The sequence below is a fragment of the Protomyctophum parallelum genome (genome assembly GCF_964188405.1).
Source record: "Protomyctophum parallelum genome assembly, chromosome: 17".
NCBI lineage: Eukaryota > Metazoa > Chordata > Actinopteri > Myctophiformes > Myctophidae > Protomyctophum > Protomyctophum parallelum.
In genome coordinates, this window is record NC_139719.1 from 41,457,449 (window position 1) to 41,480,054 (window position 22,606).

Here is a 22,606-nt window from a genome sequence, read left to right on the forward strand (position 1 = left end):
GCTGCTGTATGTAAATAACAGTGTCTTCATAAACGTCCTCATATACAGTAAAGGCTGCTGTATGTAAATAACAGCGGCTTCATAAACGTCCTCATATACAGTAAAGGCTGCTGTATGTAAATAACAGCGTCTTCATAAACGTCCTCATATACAGTAAAGGCTGCTGTATGTAAATAACAGCGTCTTCATAAACGTCCTCGTACAGTAAAGGCTGCTGTATGTAAATAACAGCGTCTTCATAAACATCCTCATATACAGTAAAGGCTGCTGTATGTAAATAACAGTGTCTTCATAAACGTCCTCATATACAGTAAAGGCTGCTGTATGTAAATAACAGCGTCTTCATAAACATCCTCATATACAGTAAAGGCTGCTGTATGTAAATAACAGCGGCTTCATAAACGTCCTCATATACAGTAAAGGCTGCTGTATGTAAATAACAGCGGCTTCATAAACGTCCTCATATACAGTAAAGGCTGCTGTATGTAAATAACAGCGGCTTCATAAACGTCCTCATATACAGTAAAGGCTGCTGTATGTAAATAACAGCGGCTTCATAATCGTCCTCATATACAGTAAAGGCTGCTGTATGTAAATAACAGCTGCTTCATAAACGTCCTCATATACAGTAAAGGCTGCTGTATGTAAATAACAGCGGCTTCATAATCGTCCTCATATACAGTAAAGGCTGCTGTATGTAAATAACAGCGGCTTCATAAACGTCCTCATATACAGTAAAGGCTGCTGTATGTAAATAACAGCAGCTTCATAAACGTCCTCATATACAGTAAAGGCTGCTGTATGTAAATAACAGCGTCTTCATAAACGTCCTCATATACAGTAAAGGCTGCTGTATGTAAATAACAGCAGCTTCATAAACGTCCTCATATACAGTAAAGGCTGCTGTATGTAAATAACAGCATCTTCATAAACGTCCTCATATACAGTAAAGGCTGCTGTATGTAAATAACAGCGTCTTCATAAACGTCCTCGTACAGTAAAGGCTGCTGTATGTAAATAACAGCGGCTTCATAAACGTCCTCATATACAGTAAAGGCTGCTGTATGTAAATAACAGCAGCTTCATAAACGTCCTCATATACAGTAAAGGCTGCTGTATGTAAATAACAGCGTCTTCATAAACGTCCTCATATACAGTAAAGGCTGCTGTATGTAAATAACAGCAGCTTCATAAACGTCCTCATATACAGTAAAGGCTGCTGTATGTAAATAACAGCATCTTCATAAACGTCCTCATATACAGTAAAGGCTGCTGTATGTAAATAACAGCGGCTTCATAAACGTCCTCATATACAGTAAAGGCTGCTGTATGTAAATAACAGCGGCTTCATAAACGTCCTCATATACAGTAAAGGCTGCTGTATGTAAATAACAGCAGCTTCATAAACGTCCTCATACAGTAAAGGCTGCTGTATGTAAATAACAGCAGCTTCATAAACGTCCTCATATACAGTAAAGGCTGCTGTATGTAAATAACAGCGGCTTCATAAACGTCCTCATATACAGTAAAGGCTGCTGTATGTAAATAACAGTGTCTTTATAAACGTCCTCATATACAGTAAAGGCTGCTGTATGTAAATAACAGCGTCTTCATAAACTTCCTCATATACAGTAAAGGCTGCTGTATGTAAATAACAGTGTCTTCATAAACGTCCTCATATACAGTAAAGGCTGCTGTATGTAAATAACAGCGTCTTCATAAACGTCCTCATATACAGTAAAGGCTGCTGTATGTAAATAACAGCGTCTTCATAAACGTCCTCATATACAGTAAAGGCTGCTGTATGTAAATAACAGCGGCTTCATAAACGTCCTCATATACAGTAAAGGCTGCTTTATGTAAATAACAGCGTCTTCATAATCGTCCTCATATACAGTAAAGGTTGCTGTATGTAAATAACAGCGGCTTTATAAGCCCCCGTTATTATACTTTCATCGCACAGCAAAAAATAGACGACCTATACGGTGGACTCACACATGCATGGACGACAGTTTGAACCGCGAGAACCTTCCGGAACCACAGTTCAGACGGATCGCCCAGACAAGACGCAGCCGTTCCCCACGTACGTTAACCCATTCTGACCTGAGATCAGATTCATATGTGAGGTTTCCACTGGACACACACACACTGGTCTGATGAACCCATTCTGACCTGAGATCAGATTCTAAAAAATGTCAGTCGTTCTTCGGATTTTTCAAAAATAGCAGATCTACAAGCTCGTAGCGCGCCACTCGGTGGCGCGCTATGAGCTTGTAGATCTGCTATTTTTCAATAGCTAAAGCATAACATGATGCTATAACACCAAAATGGTGTACCCAGGAGGGTAACTGGACTAAGCTCAAGAACTTGTTTATACAGCCTGCTCATATAGAACATTTCATGGTAGAGGTTCAATGCCTTGCTCAAGGGCACTTCCAACGGTGGTAATTTTGAACGTGCCGGTTCCGGGGATAACGAACTATAGCGACCTTTCCGATATCAAGACCGCTCCGCAAACCGTTCGGCCACCGCTGCCACTATAAGAAGAGCAGGAGAGCGGTAAAGCAGACCCCGAGAGGGGGGGAGGAGAGGTGGTGGTGGTGGTGGGGGGGGGACGGGGGTCTCGCCTCCCTTCACCACAGTCATTACTCTAAATCACCCCCTCCTTCCCCTCTCTCTCTCTCTCTCTCTCTCTCTCTGACCTCCGCTCGCGTGCGCTGACCTGGAAAATGGCTGTTGAGCTGGAGCCTCGGCGGGCGTGCGGTGGGCCTGTAGCCATAGCTCACTGCCCCTTCGCTGCAAACGGCGGAAATATTGAGCCAATTACCAGATTATTATCTGACTGGTGACAGTAGAGAGGGGGAGGGGAGGGGAGGGGAGGGGGGTGAGAGGGGGTCACTGTGGGAGTGTACAGGACTGTACACGCCTGCTGGGATGTCCTGCTTCACAGAGCTGTAGATGACTCTGTCGACCTGATGTCACTATATATATATATATATATATATATATATATATATATATATATATATATATATATATATATCACAGAGCTGTAGATGACTCTGTCGACCTGGTGTCACTATATATTTTAGGCAGGGGGGAAAAGGGCGAAACACATAGAAGAAACACTTACCGATTATTAAAGTACAGAATGTAAGCTTTCATGCTGAGCGTTCGTCAGAGTTTCAAAACCCCGTCAAACGCTATAGATCTCTTCTTAGATCAGGCGAAAATTATATTTATACTTTCTTCACATCTGTTGTTGATGTTGTGGGATATAAGAAGATTCAGCACTTAACCCATTCTGGGCGGGAACCCATTTTGGTGTTAGCATCATGTCGTGCTTTAGCTATTGAAAAATAGCAGATCTACAAGCTCATAGCGCGCCACCGAGTGGCGCGCTACGAGCTTGTAGGTCTGCTATTTTTGAAAAATCGAAGACACTTTTAGAATCTGATCTCAGGTCAGAATGGGTTAATAATGAAACTGTCAGGATGTAGAAAACATTTTTAGAATCTGATCTCAGGTCAGAAATGGACAGGAAAAGCGGGGCTCTAATCGGGGGAAGACATGGAAAGTTATACTCTGTGTGTGTCAGTGCTGTTGGAGTTCTGTAATAACTGTAATAATCCATAAGTACATCCAATATGCATGTGTATTCATGAGACTGGGGGGGGGGGGGGGGGGAAACGCTTACAGAACACCAACCTCAAGAATAGCAGTTTGATTAAGTGTGGATATTTCCGTGTGCTTTAAGAAGTGCTTAATCCATTCTGACCGGGCACCCATCTGCTATGGAAAAATAGCAGATCTACAAGCTCATACGAGCTTGTAGATCTGCTATTTTTGAAGAAATCGAAGAACGACTGACATTTTTAGAATCTGATCTCAGGTCAGAATGGGTTAATCAGACCAGTGTGTGTCCAGTGGAAACCTCGTATGAATCTGATCTCAGGTCAGAGTGGGTTAATCAGACCAGTGTGTGTCCAGTGGAAAACCTCGTATGAATCTGATCTCAGGTCAGAATGGGTTAACAATCATGAATAGGCCTATAAAAAAAAGCTGCTATATCTCCATGGCGGAAAGAAATGCAAGGGTGGGGGAAAAAGTTACAGTCCTGTCAAACTAGGGGCCGATTCATACTCCTATTTTACCGCTGTTTCGGCGCTGTAGTGCCGAAATGATTTTGGCTCGTCAGACATTTTCAGTAGCACCGAAGAGCCGACTTTCGGACAGTACCCCCCCACCCCCCCCCCCCCCCCCCCTGAACCTCTAATGACGTCACATTGTAGGCCGAACCGACTTTCATTGGGCTCTAAAATAGGAGTATGAATCGGCCCTATGAGTGTCAAAGGACCCACATACATAATTATCATCTCTGTTGGGTTGAAACCTCAACTGTTACTTATCAGGATTTTTCACAATTTATTTTCAAAAATATCAGTAATATACAGGGCTCTGCTGCTATATATTCTGAACGGGGGCTTTTGTGTGTGTGTGTGTGTGCATGTGTGTGTGTGTGTGTTTTTTTTTTCATAGACAAAACGGCGTACAAAGGACCGCATTGAGTGATGTATACTGTAGTAGCGCTGAGGGCGTGTGCAGCGTTCGCTGGAATCCCCGCGTTAACGGGGAGTAGAGTAGCCCCCAGAGGGACCTCCGTTAACGGGGAGTAGAGTAGCCCCCAGAGGGACCTGGAATCCCCGCGTTAACGGGGAGTAGAGTAGCCCCCAGAGGGACCTCGGCTGAATAACGGGGAGTAGAGTAGCCCCCAGAGGGACCTCGGCTGAATAACGGGGAGTAGAGTAGCCCCCAGAGGGACCTTGGCTGACGACGGAGAGCCTTACTCAGTACCATATGAGGGGAGACCCCCCTTTCCAAGTACACCATGTACCGTGTTCCCCACACACACACACACACACACACACACACACACACACACACACACACACACACACACACACGCACGCACGCACGCACGCGCGCACGCACGCACGCGCGGACATTCCGCGGCTCTTTGTTTTGCGTGTCACAAGTATAACCCCGTCGTTATTCAATCATCGTCATTTTTCTCCAGTGTCTAAATTTAGGATCCCCGGGCAACAAAAAAAACCGGTTTATTTGGGAATGGGGGGGACGGGAGGGGACGGGGGGGGTTCGGGTTCATCCACCGTCGTTCCTTTCTTCGTCCCGTTCCAGTTCGTGTGCGGTGCGTGCTGCTTTTTGTTTTTTTTCACGCCCACGTCTTTCAGGCGTCGGGCGTTTTGCTCCGGGGAGCTGTATATCCATTTAGCGGCGGTGCGTGCATGCATGCGCGGGGCGGTGCGTGTGGGGCGGTTCAGTAGATTTTCTGTGATCTGGGGTTTTCTGGCTCAAACAGGTGCTCTGATTTGCCGGCAGTAAGTGACATCACTTACTGCAAATCCCATATATGTCAATGGGATTTGCCAGCAGATGTCACTGTTTCACTGTGTTGCCTGTTTTCATTGTAGCTCAAAAGTAGCTCCAAACCCCAAAGAAAACTTCAGACCACATAAAATCCACTGAATGTTCAAAGTTCAGGTTTTTTGGGTGTAATTGAGGTCATAAAACCTAAAAGAAAAAAGAAAAAGAAATGAAAATGAATGTCATAAAACCTTTAAGAACTAACCAAACAAGGCCTCCCCCTTATTGCCGCTACAGTCGCTGCCCTCACTGCTCTCCTCAGCCATTACTTTTTTTTTTTTAAAGATATTTTTTTGCGGCTTACGCCTTTTATTGATTTTTGAAGGGACAGACAGTAGGCTGACAGGAAACGGGAGAGAGATGGGGGGATGACATGCAGTAAAGGCCGTGTCGGGTCCGGGAGTCGAACCCGCGGCACACTGCGACTGGATTACCAGTCCGGTGCCCAGACCGTTACGCTGCGGCCTGGGCCTCAGCCATTACTTTGACCCGCGCATTTCCTATCCCATAATAACCCTCCGCTAATACCTCAGTGTGTTGGTCCAATCACGGCTGTTGTAGGCCTACATCATGACATCATTGATGATGTCACTATTTACTGCACTGCAGTGGTCAAATATGGACATGTGACATCCCCCCCCCCCCCCCCCCCACCATCCAAATATGAAAATGCACAAACAAGGCCAGAATAGTATAAAAGGAAGGTGAAATGACAGAAACGGCGCACAAAAGCAAATCAATAGACCTGGACGATCAAATTGCCAAAAAGAAGCTCTGTTTGAAATCATCATCTGATTCGGTAACATCTCCCGGGACTGTGCACCCCTTTGTTTCCCACGCGTTCCCCCGAGTGTCGTATAGAGCCGAAGGGAAAGCTATTGATCGGGAACCAGACACAGAATGCTGCGCTGGACGTTTCACCAGGAGGGCGGAGGGAGGGCGTTCCACGCTGCAGTCGCAGTGGAGCACCAGGACCAGGTGTACTGCTTCGGAGGACTGTCCAGTCTGATAGGCGCCGTCAAGTACCAAACCAAGGTCCACGTCTTCAACGCAACGTCGTTGCGCTGGAGGACGTTACCGCCAGTGACCGTCGAGGTTGGACGAGAACGTCCGGCGAACATTCCGTCCGTGGGTCGTGGCTACACCGCCGTGCTGATCGAAGACGTGATCTACATGTGGGGAGGATTCAGACGCAGGCGGCTTTACGCCTTCGATGTCGACGCCCACCGCTGGTTGGATATCGAGGTTTCCGGGACCGTTCCGAAGGCGAGGTGCCACCACTCGGCCTGCGCCGTGGGGAAGGTCATGTATGTCCATGGAGGGATATACAGGGACAACCACACGGAACGATGCACTAATGACATGTACAAGTTGGACACGGCGACCATGGTCTGGACTTTAATTAATGCCAGAAGTGTTCTGCCAAATAATTCATGTTATCACTCTGCCACCATCATAGGGACAAAGATGTTTGTATTTGGGGGCCTCCTCATCAGAGTGTTTGACACGGAGACCGACTGCTGGCTGGACATGCCCGCTACTGCACAGTGTAGTCGAAAAGATTTCATTTCACATTCAGATAAACATTCATCCTTTGCCTACAATGGAGAGCTCTACATAGTGGGTCATCACTACTGGAAATTCTGCCCAGAGACCTTCTCCTGGAGGAAGGCGAGGCTTCCCGGGGGGAAAGGCCTGCCAAAGACTATGAGCCGCTGTTGCATGGTGGGAGATCGTGTCATACTCTTTGGAGGAGACAAACCCGATGACTTGCACGTCTTAGACTTGAGTCCAAGTCTTAAGACTTTATGCAAGGTAGCAGTTCTCCAGTACGGTCTGGAGCAGTCTGGACTCCCACACAACATCAGGTGGGAACTGATGACAACCAACGACAACACACAATAAGAACAGAACAAACTCCAGACCAAGGAACAAAAAAAATATATATCAGAGAACCCGTAGCGGCCCGGGCACCTAGGCGCAGTGTAGCCTGACGGCGTGTTGCGGGTTCGAGTCCCGATCCTGAAGGCATTTGTACTGCCCTTATCTCTCTTTCTCCCCATAAACTGTCTGAATAATGTCAATAAAGGCCAAAAAAAGTATTCTTCAAAAAAAGACTCAAGAATCAAAAGAACAACCAGGAGGATTAATTACCTCTTTTGGGTGCCAAGTATGAGATTCCTCCTACTGTATGTTCACTCCAAGGCTCAGAGTTGCAAATCGGAGAAAGACGAGATTTTCAGTGTTAACCACTCTCTCTCTCTCTCTCTCTGTCTCTCTCTCTCTCTCTCTCTCTGTCTGGCAGTGTCCTGCTACAGTCTCATTCTCCTGGCTGCTACTTACTGGCTCACCCTCGGTATTCCCCCATACAGGGTCTTGTTGGTAGCAAGGGTTAGGGTTCCTGGTGATGTTAAGTAATGCACGCAACATTCTGGTCTAGCACCCGTCGAGAGACTCCTCCTGCAGGGTTGGCTTCAGGGGCCAGCATATAGAAGAACAGACCCTATCGAAGTTTGATTTGACGGGGAGGTAGATGTTGCATACACCTGTCATGCCGGTCAGGGCCCTCCTCCATTCAAGTGCCTGGGGGAAACAAATGTCCACCTGCTGCTAGTGTTATCTTTTTTTTTTTCAACTCATGAATCAATGGTCGCGGATAAGTATTTGATGGTTTGAAAAATGTCAAACGATATTTAACTAAAAATAAAAAATAAACAAATATAGTGGCCCTCTCCATCGTCAAAGTTGCCCAAATATAGTGGCCCTCTCCATCGTCAAAGTTGCCCAAATATAGTGGCCCTCTCCATCGTCATCATAATATATTGCCCAAATATAGTGGCCCTCTCCATCGTCATCATAATATATTGCCCAAATATAGTGGCCCTCTCCATCGTCATCATAATATATTGCCCAAATATAGTGGCCCTCTCCATCGTCATCATAATATATTGCCCAAATATAGTGGCCCTCTCCATCGTCAAAGTTGCCCAAATATAGTGGCCCTCTCCATCGTCAAAGTTGCCCAAATATAGTGGCCCTCTCCATCGTCAAAGTTGCCCAAATATAGTGGCCCTCTCCATCGTCAAAGTTGCCCAAATATAGTGGCCCTCTCCATCGTCAAAGTTGCCCAAATATAGTGGCCCTCTCCATCGTCAAAGTTGCCCAAATATAGTGGCCCTCTCCATCGTAAAAGTTGCCCAAATATAGTGGCCCTCTCCATCGTCAAAGTTGCCCAAATATAGTGGCCCTCTCCATCGTCAAAGTTGCCCAAATATAGTGGCCCTCTCCATCGTCAAAGTTGCCCAAATATAGTGGCCCTCTCCATCGTCAAAGTTGCCCAAATATAGTGGCCCTCTCCATCGTCATCATAATATATTGCCCAAATATAGTGGCCCTCTCCATCGTCAAAGTTGCCCAAATATAGTGGCCCTCTCCATCGTCAAAGTTGCCCAAATATAGTGGCCCTCTCCATCGTCAAAGTTGCACAAATATAGTGGCCCTCTCCATCGTCAAAGTTGCCCAAATATAGTGGCCCTCTCCATCGTCAAAGTTGCACAAATATAGTGGCCCTCTCCATCGTCAAAGTTGCCCAAATATAGTGGCCCTCTCCATCGTCAAAGTTGCCCAAATATAGTGGCCCTCTCCATCGTCAAAGTTGCCCAAATATAGTGGCCCTCTCCATCGTCAAAGTTGCCCAAATATAGTGGCCCTCTCCATCGTCAAAGTTGCCCAAATATAGTGGCCCTCTCCATCGTCAAAGTTGCCCAAATATAGTGGCCCTCTCCATCGTCAAAGTTGCCCAAATATAGTGGCCCTCTCCATCGTCAAAGTTGCCCAAATATAGTGGCCCTCTCCATCGTCAAAGTTGCCCAAATATAGTGGCCCTCTCCATCGTCAAAGTTGCCCAAATATAGTGGCCCTCTCCATGGTCAAAGTTGCCCAAATATAGTGGCCCTCTCCATCGTCAAAGTTGCCCAAATATAGTGGCCCTCTCCATGGTCAAAGTTGCCCAAATATAGTGGCCCTCTCCATCGTCAAAGTTGCCCAAATATAGTGGCCCTCTCCATCGTCAAAGTTGCCCAAATATAGTGGCCCTCTCCATCGTCAAAGTTGCCCAAATATAGTGGCCCTCTCCATCGTCAAAGTTGCCCAAATATAGTGGCCCTCTCCATCGTCAAAGTTGCCCAAATATAGTGGCCCTCTCCATCGTCAAAGTTGCCCAAATATAGTGGCCCTCTCCATCGTCAAAGTTGCCCAAATATAGAACCCCTGTTCTACAGCATGTCGTCATACCAGGGCCAACGGTGACAGCGAGGAGGAATCCAGTTGAACTCCTTCTCCCCCCCCCCGCCATATCTCACTGTCTCTGTGGGTACAGTACGCAATTATAGATTTGTTTTACTATTCACCATCAAACCCTATCTCTCTCTCTCTCTCTCTCTCTCTCTCTCTCCGATGCCAGACATCTGTGTCTTTATGTTCCAGTGAAAGATGTTATGGCTTCCTACACGGTATCTATTTCTCAAGACTGAACCCCACAGCGCATGGGGGCCTGCAGCCCCGCGCACCATTCTGCCAACAGTTACATCACGTTGGATAATGTATATCAGGGGTACTCAACTGGCGGACCGCGGTCCACGACTGGACCGCGGTCCACGACTGGACCGCGGACCACCTCTCTGCGGACCCTAGGCATCAGGTCAGGCCAGCAAAACTCCGCGCATGGGACCGGACCTCAGTCTTATTCAAAAGAAATATTTGTGGACCTTCATCATTTCTAGTTGAGGACCCCTGATCGGGCAGAAACCTCTCTTCTCCATATCTTTACGTTTTCGTATAGTTAACAAACAAAAAGAATCACAGAGAAAAGTTGAAACGTGGACACGCTTTCTGCCCGACAGCAACAGAAGGAGTATACTCTCGTCTAAAGCACCGAGCGGTTTATAATTGATAAGACGAGAACACTCCACTCTTGTCACCAAATGTGTTAATTTGTGCTGTACTTTTTGCCCTACTTTGTCACGTTGTGACCTTATGATCTACTATTTTTGGCTATATTTTTTAAATAGCTTTCAGAAAGTATAAGTGAAAATGAGTTATAGTTATAGTTAGTTTAGTTTATCTCGGTCATAGTTTCACAGCAGTTCTACTCTATATACAGAATAAATAGTATAACACATACAATTACAATTAACTGTAAATGTATATGGGCTTAAAGCTGTAAAGTACCCGTGGTCACCATTATTCTACAGTCTAATTGTGTAGACTTGTAAATTAACCCATTCTGGGCGGGAACCCGTTTTGGTGTTAGCATTATACGTTATGCTTTAGCTATTGAAAAATAGCAGATCTACAAGCTCATAGCGCGCCACCGAGTGGCGCGATACGAGCTTGTAGGTCTGCTATTTTTGAAAATTCGAAGAACGACTGACGTATAGAAGACATTTTTAGAATCTGATCTCAGGTCAGAATGGAAAACTGTCAGGATGTAGAAGACATTTTTTAGAATCTGATCTCAGGTCAGAATGGAAAACTGTCAGGATGTAGAAGACATTTTTTAGAATCTGATCTCAGGTCAGAATGAGTTAAGTAATGCAGATGTCGCTTGTCATGAAAATCCACTTTAACTTTAACCCATTCTGCGCGGGAACCCCTTTTGGTGTCAGCATCATGTCGTGCTTTAGCTATTGAAAAATAGCAGATCTACAAGCTCATAGCGCGCCACCGAGTGGCGCGCTACGAGCTTGTAGGTCTGCTATTTTTTTTGAAAAATCGAAGAACAACTGACATTTTTTTAAATCTGATCTCAGGTCAGAATGGGTTCATCAGACCAGTGTGTGTGTCCAGTGGAAACCTCGTATGAATCTGATCTCAGGTCAGAATGAATGGGTTAACGTATTCTGTAGCGGCGACCACACCAACAGAGCGGGCAGCGCACGGTTTCCTTCCCAACGGGGGCTTCTCCATTGTAAACAATAGGGACTCAATTTGACTCTTGAGAGACAAAATGGACTCATAAGGGTCCATTTGGTGTTGATTTGCTTTCATTTCATCTTGCTCAAGGACAAAAACCGGGAATACCTTCCGTTGGTTTTCCCAAGAAAACGTTTTTTGTTTTTTCTTCTTCTGGAGAACAGAACATATAAGTTGCTGCATGTCCGAAAGTAACCTCTCATCTCCATATTCTAACCATTTGTCTTTTCTTCATGAATCAACCCATTCTGAACGGGAACCCATTTTGGTGTTAGCATCATGTCGTGCTTTAGCTATTGAAAAATAGCAGATCTACAAGCCCGTAGCGCGCCACCGAGTGGCGCGCTACGAGCTTGTAGGTCTGCTATTTTTTGAAAAATCGAAGAACTACTGACATTTTTATAATCTGATCTCAGGTCAGAATGGGTTAATCAGACCAGTGTGTGTCCAGTGGAAAACCTCGTATGAATCTGATCTCAGGTCAGGATTAAATGACTCGGGTCGCTTTCCTTTTCATGATGTACGAGTCCAGGAGCGTGTTAAGTTCTAAGAAAGAATCGCAGACAATCTGGGAGAGTTTGTGGAGAAGAGAACGAACGCATCACCGGGGCCATCTAGACAAGCAAGCCTTTAGTATATATATTGTACTTTAAAGGTATATTCAGTGATTTAACTTAATTCAAATATCACTTATTTTTTTTGTTTTGTTGTGATAATCCTCCCTACTATAGAGTGTGCTGACCATATAAGGAGTTCCTCCCTGTCCCCAGTTAACCCCTGGGGGTCAAAATACCTTAGGTTTCGTTTTTGGCTCTGTATCCTGATTTGATGAAAGGCTGGGTCCCACAGCCAAAAACGAAACCTAAGGTTTTTTGAGTGAAATCACTGAATATACCTTTAAACATGACGGCTGCTTTCAGGGAGCTTTACTCTGTGACTGTTCCAACGCTCAGCCTAGACCAATGAACACTGTGCAAGTCCCCCATGTGACTGTTCCAACGCGCAGCCTGGACCAATGAACACTGAGCAAGTCCCCCATGTGACTGTTACAACGTTGAGCCTGGACCAATGAACACTGTGCAAGTCCCCCATGTCACTGTTCCAACGCTCAGCCTGGACCAATGAACACTGTGCAAGTCCCCCATGTGACTGTTCCAACGCGCAGCCTGGACCAATGAACACTGTGCAAGTCCCCCATGTGACTGTTCCAACACGTCGACCTGGACCAATGAACACTGTGCAAGTCCCCCATGTGACTGTTCCAACGCTCAGCCTGGACCAATGAACACTGTGCAAGTCCCCCATGTGACTGTTCCAACGCTCAGCCTGGACCAATGAACACTGTGCAAGTCCCCCATGTGACTGTTCCAACGCTCAGCCTGGACCAATGAACACTGCAAGTCCCCCATGTGACTGTTCCAACACTCAGCCTGGACCAATGAACACTGCAAGTCCCCCATGTGACTGTTCCAACGCTCAGCCTGGACCAATGAACACTGTGCAAGTCCCCCATGTCACTGTTCCAACGCTCAGCCTGGACCAATGAACACTGCAAGTCCCCCATGTGACTGTTCCAACACTCAGCCTGGACCAATGAACACTGCAAGTCCCCCATGTGACTGTTCCAACACTCAGCCTGGACCAATGAACACGGTGCAAGTTTTTTAATTTGTTTTGGCGGGTCCGTTTATGTTCATGTGTTTTGGTCACCCGGGGAGCTGGCCTGCCCCGTCCCGCCCGGGGCGTTTTGAGGCATGCAGCGCCGCGCCAGCCAGCCAACCAGCCAACCAAACAGGATGAATAATTGAGGCACTCTGGTACTTTGGGGGGTGAATTTTAAAGCCGTATTCTGCAGAGGGCTCTCTCTCTCTAAATGGTGGAAGGAAGGAGGGGAGATGGAGGGGAAAGTTGGAGGAGTGTGTGTGTGTGTGTGTGTGTGGAGGGGGGGGGGGGAGTTAATCATTCATGCAGCTTTTATCTGTCTCGGTTCAGGTCACCGTCCTCAAGACGCCGGGGTTGGGGGGGACGGGGGACGGGGGGGAAGCTGGCGGAAGGGGGGGTGGGGGGGGGGGGGTATGGCGGAGCGTGGTGAGAGGTGGGAAGCATAGTAACACAAACGTGTGTGTGTGTGTGTGTGTGTGTGTGTGTGTGTGTGTGTGTGTGTGTGTGTGTGTGGTGTGTGTGTGTGTGTGTGTGCGTGTCACTTAAGTGAGAGTATCGGTACTGGAATATAGAAAGATATTGTATATTATACAATATATAAAGATATTTTAGGCCTGTGTATATAATATACAATATAGAAACATATTGGATATAGTATAAAATACAATATAGAAACATATTGGATATAGTATAAAACACAATATAGAAAGATATTGTATGTATATATTATACAATATAGAAAGATATTGTATGTATATATTATACAATATAGAAAGATATTGTATGTATATATTATACAATATAGAAATACATTGTAGGCCTATGTATAATATGCAATATAGAAAGTGCAAAAGTATTGACTTAACAAATGTGCTTAAAGTACCAAAGGTAAAAGTACTCATTGTGTGTGCAGAATGTCCCATTTCAAGTTTTCAAATTTGTTTCTAAAAAAAAAAGCTCAAATTGTGAGCTTGTAGATCTCCTAAATGCCAAAATGTATATAGAGCCGATGTGGTCCATGTATGTTTTGCGATAGGAGCAGTGGCGTGCACAGACATTTAGAGGGGCAGGTGCTCAAGTGAAAAAAAGGGCACCTTGTGCAGCGCATTTTGGTGCTTAAGCTATTGAAAAATAGCAGATCTACAAGCTCATAGCGCGCCACCGAGTGGCGCGCTACGAGCTTGTAGTTCTGCTATTTTATTTATTTATCGAAGAACCACTGACATAGAAACATAGCTTTAGATTGTGGGGGCCTAAATAATATAGTAGAAGCGTTTTTTTATCAAGATTTGATCAATGTCACCGCATGGTCCACACACTACAAATTAAGAAAAAAAAAAAAAAAATCTTTTTTTTTTAAGAGCACATTGCCAAAAAGGGCAGGGGGTGCTCTAGCACCCCCTAGTGTCTACCTGTGCACGCCACTGAGTAGGAGTTACAAAGTAACTTACTAACTAAAATCTCCCCATAAATGTAGTGGATACTCCCAATATTTGGATCCCAGCTGTAGTGGAGTAAAAGTACTGGAAATTGGAAATACTCAAGTGAAGTACATATACCTCAGAATTATACTTAACCCATTCTGAACGGGAACCCATTTTGGTGTTAGCATCATGCTATGCTTTAGCTATTGAAAAATAGCAGACCTACAAGCTCATAGGCCTGTAGGTCTGCTTTTTAAATTGAAGAGAACGACTAACATTTTTTAGAATCTGATCTCCGGTCAGAATGGGTTAATCAGACCAGTGTGTGTCCAGTGGAAACCTCGTATGAATCTGATCTCAGGTCAGAATGGGTTAAGTAAATATGCTGAGAGTAGAAGAGGTAGGGGTGTCATTGCCGAATGGATGGACCCGGTTTTATATTTTTATGTTATTTATTTTTTATTTTTTAACCCTTTTATTTAACCAGTAAAAACCACATTGAGACTGAAGTCTCGTTTACACAGTGGGAACTGACCAAGAGAAGAGGAGAAATAAATAAGTGACACAGCTCTGCCAGCAGTGGCGTGCACAGATAGACACTAGGGGGTGCTAGAGCACCCCCTGCCCTTTTGGCAATGTGCTCTAAAAAAAAACCAAAAAAAAAAAAAAACATTTTTTTCCTAATTTGTAGTGTGTGGACCATGCGGTGACATTGATCAAATCTTGATAAAAAAACGCTTCTACTATATTATTTAGGTCCCCCACAATCTAAAGCTATGTTTCTATGTCAGTGGTTCTTCGATAAAAAAATAAATAGCAGACCTACAAGCTCGTAGCGCGCCACTCGGTGGCGCGCTATGAGCTTGTAGATCTGCTATTTTTCAATAGCTATAAAGCACCAAAATGCGCTGCACAAGGTGCCCTGTTTTACTTGAGCACCTGCCCCTCTAAATGTCTGTGCACGCCACTGTCTGCCAGTAACGATAAATACAAGACAATAACAGGACAAACATGCAACGCTCATAAATACTGAACCCACTACCAACCCGCAAAACAATATATAAAAACTAAGCGACGAAATGTGCTAATAAACTGAAAAGCAAGAGAACCGACATTTGGCTATACGTCAAAAAGCAGGAGCAGTGTTTGGGAAGTGTGCCCTAACGCCGTGGCAATCCTTTTAACCCATTCTGATCTGAGATCAGATTCATACGAGGTTTCCACTGGACACACACACTGGTCTGATGAACCCATTCTGACCTGAGATCAGATTCTAAAAAATGTCAGTCGTTCTTCGATTTTTCAAAAAATAGCAGACCGACAAGCTCGTATCGCGCCACTCGGTGGCGCGATATGAGCTTGTAGATCTGCTATTTTTCAATAGCTAAAGCATAACAGGGTGCCCGTTCAGAATGGGTTAAAGCTCACTAGGGGAATCACATGAAGCCATAGTTTGAGTCCCTGGTCCCTCGCTGTGAGCGCGCGGTAAAAAAGCAGAGCTATAGCCTATAGCGATGGCGTGCGGCGAACGGAAAGCGAGCGGCCAAGCAAAATCTACAGCCGAGCGTCGCGGGCTGGAGCAGGTCGGGTCTCGCCCCGGCTGAACTCTTCTCGCTGTAAATATTTAACCCGTTTAGGACTGAGACCACATTCTACGAAATGTCTTCTAAATCCTGATAGTTTTCAGAAAAGAACCCATGTTTCTAAATGTCAGTGGTTCTATGTCAGTGGTTCTATTGGTTCTGTGTCAGTGGTTCTATGTCAGTGGTTCTATGTCAGTGGTTCTATGTCAGTGGTTCTATGTCAGTGGTTCTCAAACTATTTCACGTCAAGGACTACCAAAAATATATGTAATTGGCCGCCGAACCCCACCTGAAAATATGTTGTTCCAGGGACCCTCACCCCAGAAGCAAAGATTTGAGTTAAAAACATTCGCTCTGAAAGAATATACATTCAATGATTTGCGCCACATTTTCCCGATAATCTTTTCTCCAAAAATAGCAGACCTACAAGCTCTTATGAGCTTGTAGATCTGCTATTTTTTTCAATAGCTAAAGTTTAACATAAATTGCTTAAAAACACCATAAGGGGTTCCCGCCCAGATTGGGTTAACCCATTCTGACCGGGCACCCATTTTGGTGTCAGCATCATGTTATGCTTTAGCTATTTAAAAATAGCAGATCTACAAGCTCATATCGCGCCACCGAGTGGCGCGATACGAGCTTGTAGGTCTGCCATTTTTGAAAAATCGAAGAACGACTGACATTTTTAGAATCTGATCTCAGGTCAGAATGGGTTCATCAGACCAGTGTGTGTCCGGCGGAAACCTCGTATGAATCTGATCTCAGGTCAGAATGGGTTAAGGCGCAGGATTTATGGGAGTTCTTTCATCGCCGGGTATTCAATTTCCCAGCAGTCCCTCTGACTCCCGATACTTTTTTTTTTTTTTGGGAGAGAAAAAAAATAATATATATATCAGTCTTTGTGAGTGCTATTTTTCTTTTTCTACACGGCATGTCCCGGGCAGCGGACGGGGGAACTGTTTATAGCGCTTACAAACACAGCATGAGGTTCTCCACGAAAGAGTTTCGAAATACGTGCGATATTATAACTGGAAACAAGAGAAACAAAAACTCACACTTTCATAAATCACATTCTTACTGGAGCAGAACGTACAGCTGTATAGATTTTTTTCCCCTCCGTTTTTTTACGTTTGTTTTTGTTTCATTTGTCATTTTTTGTTCGCCCTGATTTCATTGAAAAAACAATAAAATTAACCCATTCTGAACGGGGAACCCATTTTGGTGTTAGCATCATGTTATGCTTTAGCTATTAAAAAATAGCAGATCTACAAGCTCATAGCGCGCCACCGAGTGGCGCGCTACGAACTTGTAGGTCTGCTATTTTTGAAAAATCGAAGAAGAACGACTGACATTTTTAGAATCTGATCTCAGGTCAGAATGGGTTCATCAGACCCAGTGTGTGTCCAGTGGAAACCTCGTATATGAATCTGATCTCAGGTCAGAATGGGTTAAGACAAATCAAAACTGGATGGATCCAGTTATGCTGAAGGCAGCGACGGCGTACGTGTCCATTTATCAATGTTTTATAAGCGGTATAAATATGCAGTACAGTACAGCGCTGGGATGGATGGATGGATGCATGGAAGGAGATACCCAGGCACGTGCACACATAGACGTCAAGGGGGGCTTCATTCAGCCCCACTGCCCTTTTTACCCGTCTGTAAAACAACTGCGAGACTGGCCCTCTCCTCCAGACCACGAACGCAGCATTTACTATAGTGAGAGAAATGCAAAAACGCCCAGTGGCGTGCACAGACATTTAGAGGGGCAGGTGCTCAAGTGAAAAAAATGGGCACCGCGTGCAGCGCATTTTGGGGCGGGAACCCATTTTGGTGCTTTATAGCTATTGAAAAATAGCAGATCTACAAGCTCATAGCGCGCCACCGAGTGGCGCGCTACGAGCTTGTAGGTCTGCTATTTATTTTTTAATCGAAGAACCACTGACATAGAAACACATAGCTTTAGATTGTGGGGGCCTAAATAATATAGTAGAAGCATTTTTTTATCAAGATTTGATCAATGTCACCGCATGGTCCACACACTACAAATTAAGAAAGATAAATAAAAGTTTATTTGCAAAATTGGCAAAATTGCCAAAAGGGCAGGGGGTGCTCTAGCACCCCCTAGTGTCTATCTGTGCACGCCACTGAAAACGCCACTCCTTTGCTTTCCATGATGCCATATACCGGAAGGCAGCATTCAGGAGAATTGCTTTTTTTTTCCCTCCGAAGTCTCCTGAATTTGCAACGCAGCATTTTGTTTTTGAACAAATTTGTTTCTAAATCCATGTCGTACACACCGCACATCTCCAGTAGCTAAAGAGTGCTGAGTTGCACCACCGGAAATAGCTGATCTACAAGCTCTCAACGCGTCGCAGCAAACATGTATATAATAATCAAATTCTTCATTCGATTTTATGGATGACCCTGTCGTGGAAATGTAGAGATAAACATTTAATAATACTCCAAGTTACAGTTTGGTGCTGTTCCCTGTGCTGCTTGTTTTATGACGTCACTGTCCCATGTGGTGAATGCCTTGAGGCTATATGTTGGGGGGTTGTCTGTGTGGGAGAAGCTATATAAGCTGTCTTGTCTTGTCACTCTGGGAGCCAGACTGGGTTTCCATACATGAACAGGTTCGTGTAAATCTGTCTTCTTACTCGAGTAAAATCCTTATACTCTATAACTCAGAATTCTTGTGTTGTCTCATTATTCATTATTATGATTTGTCTTTTGAGCATATGTCCCACAGATTCCTTTACAATTGGCATTCACCAAATGGAACAGTGACGTCATAAAACAAGCAGCACAGGGAACAGCACCAAACTGTAACTGAGTATTATTAAATGTTTATCTCTAAATTTCCACGACAACCCTAAGGATCATAAAATACCTTGAACGACTAGGCTACTGTTAGCAATTTATTTTGGGTCAAATCTCGAATCGACTGGCCTAGAGCTCCGTGGTGTGCGTGTGTGTGTGTGTGTGTGTGTGTGTGTGTGTGTGTGTGTGTGTGTGTGTGTGTGTGTGTGTGTGTGTGTGTGTGTGTGTGTGTGTGTGTGTGTGTGTGTGTGTGTGTGTGTGTGTGTGTGTGTGTGTGTGTGTGTGTGTGTGTGTGTGTGTGTGCGCCGCTCCGTGGCGCGTGTGTTTGCTGCCCCGTGGAGCGCAGCGGCCGGCGGGTGCCTGAAACGTCGTCGGTCGCGCGCTCTTGGCGCTTAATTGAGCTCCGCAGATGCAGACACGCGATAAAGAATAAATAAATAAACCACTATAAATAAACCGTTGGAAAATGTTATTCTTGACGGATTGGATTCTAATTTTCTTTCGACGTCGGCAGATTTCATCCGTGAGAGTTGTTTATTGTGAGAAGAGAGAGAGAGAGAGAGAGAGGCAGGTTCAGTGAGTCTCAGGTCTCCCCTCTTGAAGGGGAAGATCGCGCAGTTTTTCTTAAGTGCTCTCCGAAATAGTCGTAACGTTTGGGGAGCATTTAAAAAAACGGTGCGAATTTAATCTTCATCAGCTGTTTTATGAATCCCTGCACCTGTTTTGTGGGTGTGTTAACTTACTTTCTGTCTGGACTACTCATGCTACACATTTTATTGAACTGATGTCCCCTCTTCTCCTTCTCTCTGTCCGCAGGGAGCTGATGCCCAAGACCCTGGAGGGCCAGATCACCATGGAAAAGACCCCCAGCTACTTCGTGACGCGGGAGGCTCCGGCCCGCATCTCGGCCATGTCCCGGGACACCAAGGTGATCGTGGTGGTGCGCGACCCGGTGACCCGGGCCATCTCCGACTACACGCAGACGCTGTCCAAGAAGCCCGACATCCCCTCCTTCGAGAGCCTGACCTTCAAGAACCGCACGACGGGCCTCATCGACACCTCGTGGAGCGCCGTGCAGATCGGCATCTACGCCAAGCACCTGGACAACTGGCTGCAGTACTTCCCCATGGAGCAGATCCTGTTCGTGAGCGGCGAGCGGCTGATCAGCGACCCCGCCGGGGAGCTGGGCCGCGTGCAGGACTTCCTGGGGCTCAAGAGGATCATCACGGACAAACACTTCTACTTCAACCAGACCAAGGGCTTCCCGTGCCTCAAGAAGGCCGAGGGCAGCAGCAAGCCCCACTGCCTGGGCAAGACCAAAGGGCGGACCCACCCCAACATCGACCCCGAGGTGGTGCAGCGTCTACGGGACTTCTACCGGCCCTTCAACATGAAGTTCTACCAGATGACGGGTCGTATATTTGGCTGGGATGACTGACATTACGGCCTCCTGTGTGCACTCTGCCGTCTACAAGAACTGATTGAACCGTGGAACTCATTTCACAGGTTCTGGATGTGTTTGCGCATACTCTGCGGCTCAGGATTCACACAAGGTTCTCGGAACCTTCATTTGGGGGCCCTTGCTCAGGAGGGGTGGTGGTGGTGGTGGTGGTACTGAACCCCGGAACTGAGAAGAACTGAGAAACGTGTTACTAAAAACTAGCGAAAACGGAAGATCGACAAGCTCACAACGTATCATGTTGCGACGTGTTGTGAGCTTCTTGATCAGCTCTTTTCAATTATTTCAATTATTTCTTTCTCCAGGACTTCCAGGGGTGGTCGTGGTTATGATAGAAACCTATAAACAAACAAACAATCTCACTTCACGGGTTCTGTGAAGTTTCGGCTTATGGAAGGATTCTGGCTTTACCCTTCGTAGTCGGAAAAGAGACATTAGTCCCAGCTGAGAGCTGTGGACTTTAAAATGTGACTGCATGGCAGTCGGAAACAACTGAAGGCTAAATTATGCTTGGTCAAAGATGACCCCTTTTTGGAGAAAAAAGAAGAATTGGCTCATGTAACACTGACGGAAAGAGCTGAAAGTAGAAAGGGTTGAGTGACGTATGCTGTGTTCACACTGGCAGATGCGAAAGATGCAAAGCTACACAGCGTATTTCTACGTGGAGTTTCTGTGTAGCTGAAGTTGAAACCAGCTACAAACCTTTTTGTAGCTTTATTGCAACATGAACTACAAACATCGGATGTATCTTCACGTCGCTGGCTTCAGTGGCGTGCACAGATAGACACTAGGGTGTGCTAGAGCACCCCCTGCCCTTTTTGGCAATGTGCTCTTAAAAAAAAAAAAAAAAAAAAGTTTTATTTTTCTTTCTTAATTTGTAGTGTGTGGACCATGCGGTGACATTGATCAAATCTTGATAGAAAACGCTTCTACTATATTATTTAGGCCCCCCACAATCTAAAGCTATGTTACTATGTCAGTGGTTCTTTGATTAGAAAAAAATAGCAGACCTACAAGCTCGTAGCGCGCCACTCGGTGGCGCGCTATGAGCTTGTAGATCTGGTATTTTTCAATAGCTTAAGCACCAAAATGCGCTGCACAAGGTGCCCTTTTTTTCACTTGAGCACCTGCCCCTCCAAATGTCTGTGCACGCCACTGGCTGGCTTCCATTGAAAATGAATGGTCGACTGCATCTTTTGCATCTGCCCGTGTCAACGCAGCATTGGGTAACGACTTGGCTTTAGTCATAAGCAATATTATGTGTCTGTGAGGAGGTCCGTTCTGTTCTGTTCTCACTGGCGCACCAGTTATGCAACGTTTCTGTTTTATTTTTATTTTATCACAGCTGCCTCAAATCAAATCAAATATCGTCGCCGTCGCGCTGCAGAAGCCTTGTGTCTCCATATTTCAGATGTTTATGTTCTTGTTTTGTTTTCCGTTTCGTATAAATGATTGCCTTACTTCATAGCACGAGCAAAAAAGTACTGAAAAGTAGCCGATCTACAAGCTCGCGGTTAATCTGTGTTTCCGGCGATCTTCGCTATTTTGGTTTTTAAACGTGAAAGTGGTTGAGTCTGTCTGTGGGTTTTTATAAATGTTGAACCAATGAATCAAGAGCTTTGTGACTAAACTAGAATGTTGTGCGCATGCAGCACGCTCTCATCTATAGGCCACACGGTCCACGTTGTTGTTGTTGTTGTTTGTCCGTGAATATCGTGTGTCCGTCGTGAGTGAGACAGACAGACGCACATACACAAAGTGTACACTTTTAACGAAGTCAGACAGCGATGTGTCTTTGGCCACTGACCATGTTGTTTAATTGTTTAGAATTTGCATTGTGTTTTTTTTTTTTGCATCGTGGCCGTGGAATTCTCTCATGTGTAATACTAGATAATAGTAAGGGCATTTTATCAGGTATTTGACCAATCTGGGAACTAAATCGTTACCAAGAAATTTCTTCACCAATGTGTTTCTAAAGGTGTCTAATAACATGTACTAAAAGTTTGAAATTCAACTCCCAGGGGAAATTGAGTTATTAGCATAATAACATCCTATATAAAGAAAAAAAGTCTTTCAGTAGCATGTGACATATGAAACTAGGGGGTTTTCATGATTCTGAATCCATTCCAAGCATTAGTTTTGCACAAAATACACTCCTTGGGAGGAAAACGGCCATAGCCGTCATCACAAACGTGATGAGGTCAGCACATTTGGTCAAGTGGATATGGCCTGATTTAG

At 45.2% G+C, this 22,606-nt stretch overlaps 1 protein-coding gene across 1 annotated transcript; it reads left to right on the plus strand.

Annotated features, from left to right (window-relative positions):
* Positions 1-6,345: 6,345 nt before the first annotated feature.
* LOC310874773 (heparan sulfate glucosamine 3-O-sulfotransferase 3B1-like) lies at positions 6,346-21,113 on the plus strand (the record flags this gene model as incomplete). Its single annotated transcript, XM_083787635.1, has 2 exons — positions 6,346-6,752; positions 19,726-21,113. 2 exons carry the CDS (start codon positions 6,346-6,348, stop codon positions 20,345-20,347), a joined length of 1,029 nt encoding a protein of 342 aa, XP_083643761.1. The 3' UTR covers positions 20,348-21,113.
* Positions 21,114-22,606: the final 1,493 nt, after the last annotated feature.